The sequence below is a fragment of the Phyllostomus hastatus genome, unplaced genomic scaffold (assembly GCF_019186645.2).
Source record: "Phyllostomus hastatus isolate PE091 unplaced genomic scaffold, TTU_PhHast_1.1 phas_scaffold_21, whole genome shotgun sequence".
NCBI lineage: Eukaryota > Metazoa > Chordata > Mammalia > Chiroptera > Phyllostomidae > Phyllostomus > Phyllostomus hastatus.
Genome location: NW_025334017.1, coordinates 9,601,201 through 9,615,409, shown reverse-complemented (window position 1 = coordinate 9,615,409; position 14,209 = coordinate 9,601,201). Strand labels below are relative to the sequence as shown.

At 38.4% G+C, this 14,209-nt stretch overlaps 1 protein-coding gene across 1 annotated transcript in view; it reads left to right on the top strand.

Annotated features, from left to right (window-relative positions):
- Positions 1-14,209, top strand: part of LOC123833187 (cytochrome P450 7B1) — a 161,807-nt gene that overhangs the window by 124,034 nt on the left and 23,564 nt on the right. Inside the window, exon 2 of the mRNA XM_045861308.1 lies at positions 7,078-7,214. Within this exon, the coding sequence (XP_045717264.1) occupies positions 7,078-7,214 (137 nt within the window). The remainder of the gene's footprint in view (positions 1-7,077; positions 7,215-14,209) is intronic.

Below are 14,209 nucleotides of genomic sequence, written 5' to 3'. Positions count from 1 at the left end.
GACGACTGGGGACCTTAGTGTCATCGTCCTGCAGCCGCACCTCCTGTTGTGAAGAGCACCCCTCTTTCCCATGACCATCACAGAAACCACCCCAGACCCTGATGGAAGTAGGGGGGCATCCTGGGGGCTACCATGTGTCCATACTTGTGCACTCACACAGTCGGACCCCCGTGTCTGCTCTTCCTTTTCCAAGTGTGGGTGGGGTGGGTTCTGCTTGTCCTTATGGTAAATCTCGGGCAGTTGCGCTCATTTTTAGAACCAGCCTTTGATTCATTTGTACAGTGTATTTTTTGCCATCATCTACTTTTTAGAAGACAGTGCCTTCTGTACATGGCTTTCATTTTAACACTATAATAGCATTTTTTTTTAATTTCAAAAACAATGCTATGAGAAGGGTACATCATTTTGGTGGGATTCTTTCCAAAAATGTTACAGCCTCAATCTAATCATGATAAACCATCCGACAGCTCAAACTGAAGGCTATTCTACAAAACAAATGACAAGTACTCTTCAAAGGCAGTGTGATTGTGTCATGCAGACTAGAAGATACCAATAACCAAACCCAAAGAATCTCACCATCCAGAAGTAAGAACCATTTATATGGTAAAATATACCTGACCTTTCTCTTTACATTTATATTCACATAATTTTTTAAGAAAAATAAAAATATGATATGGGTCTGTGGTTGCTTAACTGCTTATTCACTCAAAAGCATGTTGTGACCGAATTTCTCTAAAAGGCAGACATGGATGGACTCTGTCATACAGTGCCCTGGGGTGTCTTTCATGGATGGAGTCTGTGTCATACAGTGCCCTGGGGTGTCTGTCTGTGGATGAGGACTCAGGGCAGAAAATCGTCACACCACGTCATTGCTGCCCCCCGCCCCCTCTCCCTCTGGAGCTCACAGAAACCATCCGCTCAGTCCACTGCGGTCCTTGTAGTCCAAGTGGCTCTGTGTAAGCCTTTATCTTCATCCTCATGAGCCGCAGTCACACATGGAACTTTGAGATGAGCTCTACAGCACCTCTCTTGTTACTGAGGGTGACAAATTTCTTAAGGAGGCTTTCACATCTGTGGACACAGAGAAGGAATATAGTACATTCCACTCAACCCACACCCCCTGCTCTGTAAAGTTCTGTCCATCAAAAGGTGAGAATCCTCCAACCAGTGTATGTGACTCTCAGGCTCCACACATCCACCTTGGGGACATCTTACTTTGGGCCCTGGAAAGAGTTCAGGACACTATGAGGGGCTCCCACATGGGTACCCAGCTATTGCCAAAGGTAAACCAAAGGCTGCAACCTTGACATTCAGGTCGGCATCTGAGAGCAGGTGTTTTGCCTGTAGATGGACAGCATCCTTCTGGTTGCAACATTGTGCTGCAGACACTGTCTGGCAGAATCTGCCGGGTGCCTCTTTGTCTTTCCTGCTGTGGTGATCTGCTGGGGGAGGAAACACCCCCTTCACTAGCACACTCCGTGATGAGGTAGGGTGTTTCCTCAGTCTTCAACATTTCAAATAATTTCACAATGTCAGAGTGATCCAAGGCTTTCGTTATTTTGACCTCATGGGATACTCCCTGAAGCCTGGAGATCTGCTGACTCTTGTAATGGGGTCCATGGCCACCTCTTTCCCCAGCCTCAAAGTGTGATGAAGAAGCAGACCTTGACTGGAATCCCTTTCTCTCTCTCACCTGTCTCAGACAGCTGCTCTTCAACTGGCCCAACCTCTCTGATTGCTGAGGTCACTATAACCCTGGATATCTAGGTACTTTTATTTATACAAATATTTTAAGTAAACATGTCTCAAGTTTCTATCCTGCATGGGGTGGGAAGTCCAAGTCCCCTTTCAGTGGCCCCAGGATTCCTTATGAGGCAGGATGAGGAGCTAGTGATCTCTGTTTCCCAGTCTCCCGCTAAGTTTTGTCTCTTGCAGGTACATCCCGTGACCCTTCCCCTCGGCCCAATAGAGTCCCTCAGTGGGATACTGCTCTGCATCCTCTCCTGTTCACCTGCCTCCGCCCTAAGCACATGTGGTGTGTATAACAGACTTTAGTGAGTGTTTTCAGATTTAAAAAAAGGTCATGTGGCTCCCAGGCCAGCAAACAACTTCTAGTTGAAGATGGGCCATTTCTGTCCCTATAAGCTCCCTCCCATCCATTTAGTCTCATCATTGTCCTTCACACTGAGTCCCAGTTTTCCAGGATATGACCTCACAATTTTGTCCTCTGTGCTTCCATGCTTTTCTTCATTTCTCTTGCTTCTTAATTCCAACCCCCCACATTTCTGTTTGTATCTTGTGCAGAGAAATTTTATTATCTTTTAGACCAGGTCATGCCTAGAGAACCTTATCACAGCCAAACACGCCCAGTGAAAGCATTCTTCTAAATATAGTTCTTTTCCTGAGAACGTCAGCTCTTAGCATAGTGTCTTTTTGCCTGCTCACACTTAGCCAATAGTTCAAAGGATGGAGAGGTTCCTCCTTCTAACCTGAGCATCTCCATCAGAGGTGAAGGTGCGCGGGGAGGGCTGACAAATGAAACTCTTCAGGCAGAGAATGGGTGAGCAAAACCACTTACATGCAACTGCTTACGATATATGAATAACAGGGAAAACTAATCCTGTCCTGTGTACCAGCTACTTTCAAATAATCTAACCTGAACAGTAAACCTCTCAGGTATATATTATGATGATCATTTTCAGATGAAATTGAGCATCCTCACAGCTAGTATACTGAATTTAAAATTTCCCAGTATGAGTCAGATGTACAGAAATGCAACTTTATGACTAAATTCAAATTTCTCATGAGCCACTATATCTGCTGATGGCAGAAAACACTAAATATTTTCAGTGAAAATAGCTCAGTCACTTAGTCTCTTTCATATAAATATTAAATAAGATTTAGGATTCTCTCTTCCCATTCCTCCCTGTTGGTCCAGTGAGTCCTGTTGTGCAGATGTTTACCTTAGTTGTCTTTGGTGTCCTGGGGTGCCTCCTAGCTAGGGCTCCCCACATGGCCCTCTATCTTTGCATCCATTATTAAGGTGCCCACAGTTGGCTGTAACTCCCACCTGGTTTCCCAGCAAAGTAACGCATGTGGTTCCAAGCTTCCTTTGCCCCAACTGGGATGTCACGGAGGATGCGGGCAGCCACGAGTCAACCAGGCCCTCCACTCACTCCTACTCTCTTGGGATCTTTTACCCATAACCTTGCAAAGATGTCCCTTCTTCCCAGTATCCTGAAGACCATGTGGATTCTCAATTATCAAGAGTTGTAGGAACACTTTAGGTATCCTCATGCCCACACTGGAGCCAAGGGAGAGAGGAAAAATAGAGGGTATTTCGACAATACAGTTCTAAGAAGCACTGTGAGGCAAATTCCATTTTCTAATTAAGTGACTTCCAAAGAAAGCCCAGGAAAAGATAAGCAGAGCAGCTTCAAAAGTCCCTTGCTTGACAACAGTTTATTCAAAAGGTCAGCATTATAATGAAATATTGCAATGCACATCAGTTTTATAGTTTTGGAAAATTTAACCACACACACACATCACTCATCAGAAAAAATCTTCACTCATCAGAAAAAAATTGAAAAAAAAGTAAAAAATTTAATTATTAACGTACTATCACAAATATTAGGAGACCTGATACAAATGTATTAAAAAAACTATCAATCAACACATATGTTTAGTGCTTATTTTTCTGAATTGCTATGCATGTATAAAAGCTGCTCACCACTTACCTGGGAGGTTGTTACAATAGCCTGGAATCCTAGTCTAGAGTGATGACAGGAAAAATGGAGATGAGGGAATGACTTCTACAGATGCTGTGGAGAGTGCTGGGCTTTAAATGTCTATGGGAACAATGTGTGATAAGTCACTAGCCAAATCTGTCACATATTTATTTAACTAAAGCTGTAGCATGAAGATGAACTTGAAATATTATTAGAAACCAAGGATTTTGTGTTGGTTCACTCTTTTCTGCTTTAGATGTTTCCTTTTAACCAAAGAAAACATGTCTTAAATGTCTTTTCTATTTTATATACACATTTTATGCACTTAGATTGTTTTCCACTACTTGCTTCTATATAAATTTGAACCATAGTTGAAACTTAAAACTTCAAGATATGTTCCACAACCTGTGTGGAAAAAATCTCGAGCAGCGATTCAATGGTTTATGCATAGAACTTGGTCTAATCATTGAGAAACTTTGTGAGCTCTCATTGGTATAATTTGTGAGATGTGTACTTGTAGTCGCTGAAACAGCTTAACTGGATATTTGAGAAAGTGCATATTGAGGATATTTGAGAAAGTGCATATTGTTTGAGGGGGACTAAGATGGGGTATGGACCTTTTTTTTTCAGTTTTCTGTTTGTTTTTGTTTTTGTTACACACCATTGCTTCAAGACCCTTTCAAGGTGTGGAATTTGAGCATTCCCAGCGAACATTCCTTCACTTAGCAGTGGCCAGTGGCATTTTATTTTCGAAGTCACAGAGCATGAGAGAGACAAACAGCAGTATTTGTAGTGCACCAGATGCAAGAGGGACTTCCAGGATCATTACGGTGATATCCTTTCTTCCCAGATATTTCACATGAAATATCTAATGAAGACAAATTCTGTTATCTGCCTTCAATGTCATAAGTTGGACTAGCACTGTACTTTTTTTTCCCTGAAAATATGTAAAGTTGTGACATGGTGTTTAATAGTTTTAAGCCATTGCTGTCAAAATAAACACAGCTGTATGAAATGATGACCCTCTCATCTTTGTAAAAATACAATGGCGTCCTGATATGTTTTCCTAACTCTGGATGTTGTTACTAATCCCCTGGATTTCTGAGCTCCCTCCTTTCCCCCAGTGAAGAGTGCAGTTTTTTTTTAAGTGATTTTATTTATTTTCAGAGAAAGGGAGGGAGAAAGAAAGGGAGAAAGGGAGAGAAACATCGATGTGAGAGAGAACATCAATCATTTGCTTTTGTGCCCTGACTGGGAATATACCCACAACACAGGCATGTGCCCTGACCAGGAATTGAACCTGTGACAATTCTTCTGACGGACAATGCCCAACTGAGCCACACTAGTCAGGGTGATGAAATTAGTGACATTAAATTACAATATGACAAAAAGCCTTTTTGAAAATCTATGTCACAATGCAACATCCATACGATGTTAAAACAATAAATGTAGACCAAGGAGAAGTTAATGAACTGAGAGGAAATTTTGTGAACTAGGTCACCTGCAAACCTTGAAAGGGTCATTAGTGATAGCTTGCACGAAATGGTAGTTGCTGACTTGGGGGTCCTGCTGTACAATCATATGTGTGAGCTCTTCTTGTTTGATCTTTGGATATAAAAGTCACTGTTATAATATTTTCTTGGTACACTTTTGTATTTCTCAAAAAAGCAAGTCTCTATTGCTAAAAGTTGCATTCAAGAAAAGAATGGGGAAAGGGATGATGAGTAAGATACATTTCTAAGCAATGTTTCCTGTCTTCCCATTTCTAAGTATATTTATTTAAACAGCAGCATACATTTTGTTAATTTTTATAAAGATAAATTGTTTTCACCCTGGCTGGGTTGATCAGTTGGCTGGAGTGCCTTCCAGTACACCAAAAGGTTAGGGGTTCAATTCCCAGTCTGTGCACGTAGCTGAGTTTCGTGTTTGATCCCAGGTCAGAGCACGTACGGAAGATGTATGATCCAGGTTTCTCTCACACCAGTGTTTCTCTCTATGTCCTTCTCCCTTCCTCTCTCTCTAAAATCAATACACATATCTTCAGGAGAGGATAAAAAAAGATAAATTGTCTTCTAAAAACAGAAAGCAGAGTTTTGATACCTAGTTACTTTATTTCTATCACACTCTAGATTTTTGTTTGTTTGTTTTGGTTCATTTTTTTCCCCCTGAAAGACCTTATGTTTGTTTTTTAAGTTTAATTCCACCTTGTTGGGTTGTGGAAAGATAAAAACTTCTGATAAAGTTAACCTAGCTACATAAAAGTCCACGTTGCATATGATCATAATCTTGATCTTTGACTAGATCCGAACTAGTAAAATCTTGTGATTAATCAGAATGGGTTACATTGTTTGTAGTGTGTCATCTTCACAGATGGGAGAGAGAATTATCAGAGTTCTCTTGAATATTTTTAATCCCTTCTAAGATAAAATGGCTTTGATGTTTGGGGGGGTTCTTTAAACTGGGTTGAGTTCCCCAAATAAATGACTTGGAAGAAATTTTGAATTCTAGTTTTGGTAGGACTATAGGTCAAAAAGAAAAGAAACTTGTTTTTTAATTCATAGTATTTCAACATTGCCTTGAACATGCCTCATATGTTTTAAAATATTGTAAAATTTAACAAATATTTCTATCCATTGTAGGATGAATAAAAATGTTCATAAAAATATAATGAAATATACCTCTTGGGAATGATGTTGAGGTTTTTATTGTTCTTCACAGCATAAACATTTTGTCAAGATTATTAATTGCTCCTTTTCTAATTGTCTGATTCCAGTCTACTGGAGATCTGATAACAGAGCTTTACTTTGACCACTAAAATACCTGACATCTACCAAACACCCAGAATGCAGCAAGAGCTCCCAGATGCCAAGTGTTGCCTAAATGTATCTGTCATTTCAGCCAGCCACTTGGACCTTGCAACACATAATTTCCTTAAAGTGTTGCTCACCAAATGCTCTGAACTGAACTGTACGCCCCACAGCCACACACAGCAGGGGTGTCCAACCTGTGGCTTGCAGGCGGCACATGGCCCGGGGTGGCTATGAATGAGACCCGACACAAAACTTAACGCATTATTAGATTTGTGTGTGTGTGATTACACATCACAATGTATTTAATGTGTGGCCCACGACAACTCTTCTTCTTCCAGTGTGGCCCAGAGACACCAAAAGATTGGACACTCCTGTCAGAGACTCATTAAATATATTTCTATGATTACATAGGAATCATTGAATAAAAGAATAAAAAAAACTGTGCAATTCATCTAATCCCCTTAAAGACTAGCTTAATAACACACATATATTAAAATAAGAATGATTTAATTTATTTAATTTCTTTTTTTTTCTTACAGGAGACCTGGCGAGCCCCCATTGATACAAGGCTGGCTTCCTTACTTTGGAGTGGCCCTGGAAGTAGGAAAAGATCCCATAGGTGTCATGAAAACTCTTCAAAAGCAACACGGTGACACTTTCACACTCCTCCTTGGGGGTAAACAGCACTTCATATATCATAACATCTCACTTGTTCTATAATGTCATTCTGTCTTTCTCTAGGCAGCATATGGAATATTTGTACAAAATTGTTTTATTTGTAGAGCTAATACAAAAGTAAACTATGTTCTTGAGCATAGTAATGTTCACATTAAACAAAAACAAATTATAAAACACTCTTGAGGGTAACTAGGTAACCTGATTCTCCAGCCATCACTTGTCGTTACAGTTTGGTTTGGTTTGGTTTTAAGAATAGTTTTGAAAAAGTTATTCTGTATTAATGGCCTTTATTTTGTAAAGAAGTTTTAGGTTTATAGAAAATTATAGAGTTCCCATATGTCCCTCCCCCTATTATATTTTCCCCTGTTATTAACATCTTATACTAATACTTCTTACAACTGATGAGCCACTGTTGATATGTTAGTAAAAATCTGTGGTTTACATTAGGGTCTACTCTTTGTGGTATATGGTTCTTTGAATTTTGACAAATGCATACTATCATGTATACACCATTACAGCATTACACAGAATAGTTTTCACTGCCTTCAAAATCCCTTGTATTCCACATATTTGTTCCTCTTCCTCTCCTGGAGCCCCTAGCAACCACTGATCTGGAATGTATTTTTAAATTGAAAATGTTCATTATCTTTCTACTTTAATAAAATGTTTACAAAGCTAGATAAAAGAAACACAAGTTTACTAGGTACCCCAACCTCAAAGGACTAAGAAGAGAAGCTACAATGTTCTTAATTTATCCTCCTTTAAGGGTTTTGCTGTCCAGATGCATCCCTATCTATTGCTACATAACAAAACCTCCCACAGATTTAATGCCTTAAAACAACAACTGGTCTTGCCAGAGTCACTTGTGTGGCTTGAGTCCTCGGCCCTCTTGATTGGGGATAGATGGTCCACACTGGCCTTATTTATGTGCTGGCAGGACCTCCTTGTCCACATGCTGTTTCATCCTCAAAAACAACATCCTCACTATATCAGCTGGTGTTTCAGCAGCATGTGAGGAAAAGTTGCAAGGCCTTCTGATGTTACAAAACCCCACTTCTGCCTCATCCCATCAGTCAGATCAAGTTGCAGGCCAGCACAGAGTCAAAAGTCGGGAATTAAACTCCACCTCTTCCTGGAGAAGGAAGAGGTGGAGTCACTTTTCTACACCTCTGACTTCTGCTTGGGTGTGCTGGTGAGAGAGGCAAGTGTGTTCCAGCTCCCCACCTCTCACTGGGCTCTGATAACACCATTCACTCTCCTTCCTAAGGAAATTGAAGACATCAGGTATGGCCTCACTCAGATCCCCAAATATCTACCAAATGTACCAGGTTTCACAACTGTTCTTAACGTCTATTCTCCAATTTCAATGTCTGTTCAAGGCAATCTGGGTAATTTTTCCACGATGCTTACTTTCTGCTTTCTCTGGGCTGGCATTTTATTGTGTATTTCTCTCATACATGTATCTTCATTTTTTTCTCTTTCGAGCCCTTATCCTTCACTTATAACCATGCTTAAGCTTCTCCTATATTCTCTATCTAGTTACTTTTCACTTCTTTTTTTCTCTTCAGCATCCAGGCTTTTCAAGAGTTATCTATATTTGCTGCTCCTACTTACTTATCTCCTAGAAACCTAACCATAATGAGCCTTCTGCCTTGCTGAGCTCAACAATGGGCTGTCTCCTGGTTGGAACTCTCTATTTGGTTTGACAGCACTGATTCCCCATTCCTTCCTGAAACTCTCTATTCCTTCATTCTCATGACACTGCACCTTCTGGTTCTTTCTCCAACTCGGAGTATTTCTCATCTGAGTCATCTTTAGGCATGCCTGTTTTCTTTGCTCAACCCCATTTATTTTCCTCTTACCAGCCTTAGAATTTTATGTTCTATTCCTAAAGAATTTGGGTGATTTCTTCTTACTGTAATTACTTTGCTGAATATCAGAAGCTGCCTTTTGTACATAGAGTGACTTCATTTCATTGCTACCATTTTAATGTAATTGGGAGGAAAAAATGATGCAATTGGATGAAACTGTAAGCACGACTGAGTTCTCACCTGGGCGGGCAATATTTGATTCACCACAACTTCTTCCTTCACCTGGAAGCTGGCAAGTCTCTTCCAAAAGTAATTGTGTGCACTCTTATTTCAGAAAAATTAAAATGGAAAAAAAATCATGCATCTTAGAAAGAAAGAAATCATAATATGTGAACATAATCCTCACAAGTATTCCCAGAGTCTCGGCTCCACCTACCTCCCCAGCCTCATGTCTTGCTACCACTTGCCTTGAGCTTAATGCACCATTAATGCACAAAATGGTTTGAAATTTCCTCTCCACACACCAGGCCCTTTTGTGTCTCTGTGTTTTCTCTTGCTATTTATTCTTCCAGAATGCTGTTCTCTTTCAGTCGTCCTCAAAAGGTGGCTGACCTGGACTCATGCCCTGAGGCCATATAGTCTACATATCACTTCCTCCCCAAAGCCTCACTGACCTTTGCCCCTTTCCTTGTTCTGCTGATGCTTCTTCTCCAGGCCCAGTTACACCCAATAGCTCTTCTGTTATAGCATTTAATAAGGTCTGAATGTGTTGCTAATTCACTTGTCGATTTCCTTCCATTATTTTCTAGCTCCTCTATTGCCAACATTTAGTCCAGAGCTCAGCTCTGATTGATTCACAATAAATAATTGATGAGGAATTTCTCAATACCTTGGAGCTGATGAAATACTTACTAGAATACAAATAAAGGCCATAGCTGGTTCTATTCTAAGTGAGCTTTGGCTTCATAATATAAAACTGTATTCTTCACTTTTTTTAAAGAGTCACTTTAAAAAATTCAGCCATATGTTCTAGTGAGTAGATACAACACATTATTGAAATTTTAGTTTTCCTTTTAAAATGCATTACACAGAAATAACCTAAGATGACTAAGCAGAAACTTGTGGCAGATTTGAATCATTGTATTCACTTTTCAACCAAAAACCACACACAATTTCTTCTGACACTTGATTTCTTAGTTTTAGTTACTGAGAAGCTTGCTAAATTCCTTATGTCTCAATAATTTGACCATGATTATGTTTTTGAACTCAACAGTAGACAACCACGGTTGAATATGTACTACTAACTTCTCTCTGGCTTCTTACTAGAGTTTGAATAAATTCCTGTCAAGATATCTTATTAACGTATATGGTTCTGATAATCAGTTTGCAAAATGCCTCATTTGGAAGATGTGACATGAGGAAGAGTTTTTCACCCTTGTCCCATAACATGACTTCAGTGAATAATGTTCTTGTATGATGAACAAATGATTGTCATCCCAAAACGTCTCAAGGGACATGGGTGTCATCTTAATAAAGAAATAAAAAGGTACATCTTTTCATGAGAAATCATGTAAATTTGTGACCTGTCGCAGAAAATAGTTCTCTAATTGGTGTTGTGTGGTGGTGCGGCCAAGTCGCTTTCCCCGGGTGTCATGCCCGGGAAGCCGTGCTGCACATCATTGTCAGCAGCTGGCGAAATCTCCCTAATAAGTGGGAGTGTGTGATGTGGTCACACATCAGCCTCGTAAAATGAAAAGGTGGCTTCCATTCCACTCCTCCAACTAACATTTTCAACTTGAGATTTTTAAAAATTTATAGAAGAACCAACTAAACATGGAAATTAAAAGCTTATAATTCTGGAAAACTTCTTTAAGGTTCAAATTTATTTCATATTTTGTTGACTAGGCATTTCTATTCCATATAGTCAAATAATTGTTCTGAATTCCCATGGATGTGTCTCTGTAAAGCACCAAATATCTTAAATGAAAACATTAAAACCCCATTTATAATGATCCAGATGTCCAACTCCTTGTGTATAGAAGACATTAGTGTGGGTGATCTAACTTGTTTTTTGACATTTACTGACATACTTTGCATCATATAGCTTCACCTTCCTGAAGGATGTAATTTTGAACTAAGCGAAAAGGCTGCTGAGTCAGTAAAGGATCATGCACAGGTTATACAGGAACGCTGGAGTTAATGTCTTAAGGCCCAGAAAGCCCCTAAAAAGGGAAGAGAATGAATTATTGACAAAGAAAACATTAAAAATTTTGACCCTATTTCAAATTCAAATATACTGCTCATAAGGAATATATCTAGCAAATGTAAGCCTCATTTTAACATTTATATTTTAGACATATGCAAACTCTGAAATTCTTTAAATCAATTATTTTATGTCAAGTGCTGACACTATTTTTTTCCTTTTTGAAAAACATGGCAAAGGCCATTGTTTCCACCTTGTGATCTTTGTGAATGAGGCAACTTGCCTATTGACACTTGTTCATTTACATAAAATTACACTAGAGGAAAAGTTCATTTTGCTCCAAGAATCCATGGCCTTCCAAATAACTTCTCAGGTTTCCTTTGTTAGGAAATTTAAATTCATTTTATGAATGTATATGTGTTTTCCTAACTGTCTGATTAAAGATTACAAAGAAACTCTGGTTTTGCATCTCACATTAACAGATGGTGGACAGATGGTTTAAATTAATATTAATTTTGGAAAACTTAGCTTAAATTGTTTATACTGAAGATTAAAAGTTGGAAAGCCAGCTAACATCTCCAGGGTTATTAGTACTTCCAAACCCACTTGAAAAGCAAAATCCAGAAATTAAATGTCCACTTTTAAAGAAATCCACATCTTACTCAGAAAGATAGATAAAATGCAATGCTTTGATGTGGAAGAAAATTAAAATAAAAATGAGAAAGAGAAAATACAGATCCTGGAATATAAAAAGCATGGAAAACAGTGAGAATTTTGTCTATACACAAATTGCTTTAAACTGATCCGTAATGATTTTTATACCCAACAGCCTGTGTGCAACAACCGCCTGTTTTTTTTTTTTAATATTAATAAACGGTTGCTAACCAGGGTGCTTTTTCCACATTTTATTCTTTTATTTGGAATTAACCTCATCAGTTTTCTCCCACCCTCACCCCCGAAGAGAGATGGAGGAAAAGGGACCGAAGGTGTGTGTGTGATGAGTTACCACAGGAGCGCTCACCTGCACGCAGTCCTCCCGCAGCCCGCCCTGCGGAAGGCTCCCATGCTGCCCTGGCGGGATCGCTTTGCCTTTCTACTCTGATTCTGATGGCTTTAGAAAACTGATAGGAAACATTTCAAAATATACTGTAAAAAGTGTGTGTTTCACAAGCAGGACCTTTTATACATTCTCTGAACTTCCATGACAAATTTAAAATAACCCTAAAGACATTTAGTAAAAGCTTTTCATTTAGTGGAAGGAGAAAAGTATGAATCACCACCTGTGAAAATACACAGCTTTGCCTAGAATTATGCCTTTTGCAAAATAAGAAAGTTGATTCTTTTTTTCAATGATCTGTCAGGCAGATGCTGGCAATTTTATTTAATTAAGCTGCTATGGTAAAGCAGGTGTCAGAAAATATGCCCACGGCCCGTTGAGTCCTTTCTCCGCTCCCCAGGGGGAAAAATACTGAGTTTGTTTTGTAGATGCAGCTTTGGGATTGGACCAGACTGAGTAGTCATTGCTCGCTTTCCTGTCATTTCTATACTGGCCCACCTTATTAAGTAAATCAAGAGGAAATAGAGTGAATAAAATTGAAGGCAGATGATTTATTTTTAGGAGAAAACCATAGCACATGTATCCTTGTGTACAGTAAAAACTTAAATTATGTTTTAAATTGTAAAACAACAACAAAAAGCACTTATCTTCTTTCTAGGGTTGAAAGTTATTCAAAACTTTATCCCAAATCTTGTACCAAATTAAAGTTGTGTGATGCTGTTGAAGTAACCACAAACAACAAGTGAGAAGTCGTTCATCTCAGAAAGCTATGCAAACATACATGCACACACACCACAGAATGATAAAGTTAAGGAGAAAGTGTAGATGATCCAACATACTTCAAGGTCTAATTATTTTTTATTCTCTAGAAGTCAATAAATAGGCATTTAAATGTACAGGAGCATCTAAACTTCATGTGTGTTCTTGGGAAGGAAATACTTATTAAATGTTGTTATTGAATACTATCTACATATTTCATATAACTAGAAGGAATCTTAAAATAGTACTAGAATTACTCCAAGCCTGATGAATCAGAATCAAGAAGAAATCTGTATTTTTAACCAGTACCTTAAATCTTCTAAGTGGTTAAGGTCGGACAACACTAATGTAGTAAAAAACCAAATGCCAACACCTCAAAGAACACTTTGATAAGTCTTGAAAGCAGGCTGAAGCAGACTCTACTCTCTGTCTAACAACTCTACTATATAGTACACTTATCCATAGGATACAATGTTTTCTTAACATCTTTATAGCTCAAGGGGAAAGAGATCCGACCAAGTGTCTGGGTTTCAATAAAAGTTGAATGAATATAAGAATGAATGAATGAATTCTAGTTTGGGATCCTGTTTCAGTATGTGACCTCAGACATGTTACTAAACCTTCCTGAACCACTATTTTCTCATCTACAAGAATGAAAATTCTGACCTTTTATAATTTGTTTTTAGTGTTGAATTAGTCATTCATTTGTAAGTACCTACTTCATACCACATCTTTATTTATTTGAGTTAAAATTATTGTATTTAACCAAAGCTAAGATGATACCAAGTATGAAAAAGCTATTTATAAAGTGTAAATAATCAGTAATGGAATGGCGTCTTGCCAATTTGATTTGATTTTGTGTTGTTGGAGCAAAAATATGAGAAGTGTTTAAATCTAGGGATTCTGAGAATATTTAAATGCTAATTTAAATATTTAAGTTTTTAGTTAAAAATTCAAAGAGTACATTACCTTCTTGTAATTCATTAAGAATTTCAGAATATTTAACTTCAAGCTTCTAGAGTTTTTCCCACCATCTTCCATTTTAAAAAGAAACTTGTAGTGGACCTTTTAATGAAATGGATTTTATTAAACTTTTCACCTTTCTAGATGTTCGTTATTAAGACCTAATTTTCATTAAGATATTTTCAAATTGCTGGGGGAGG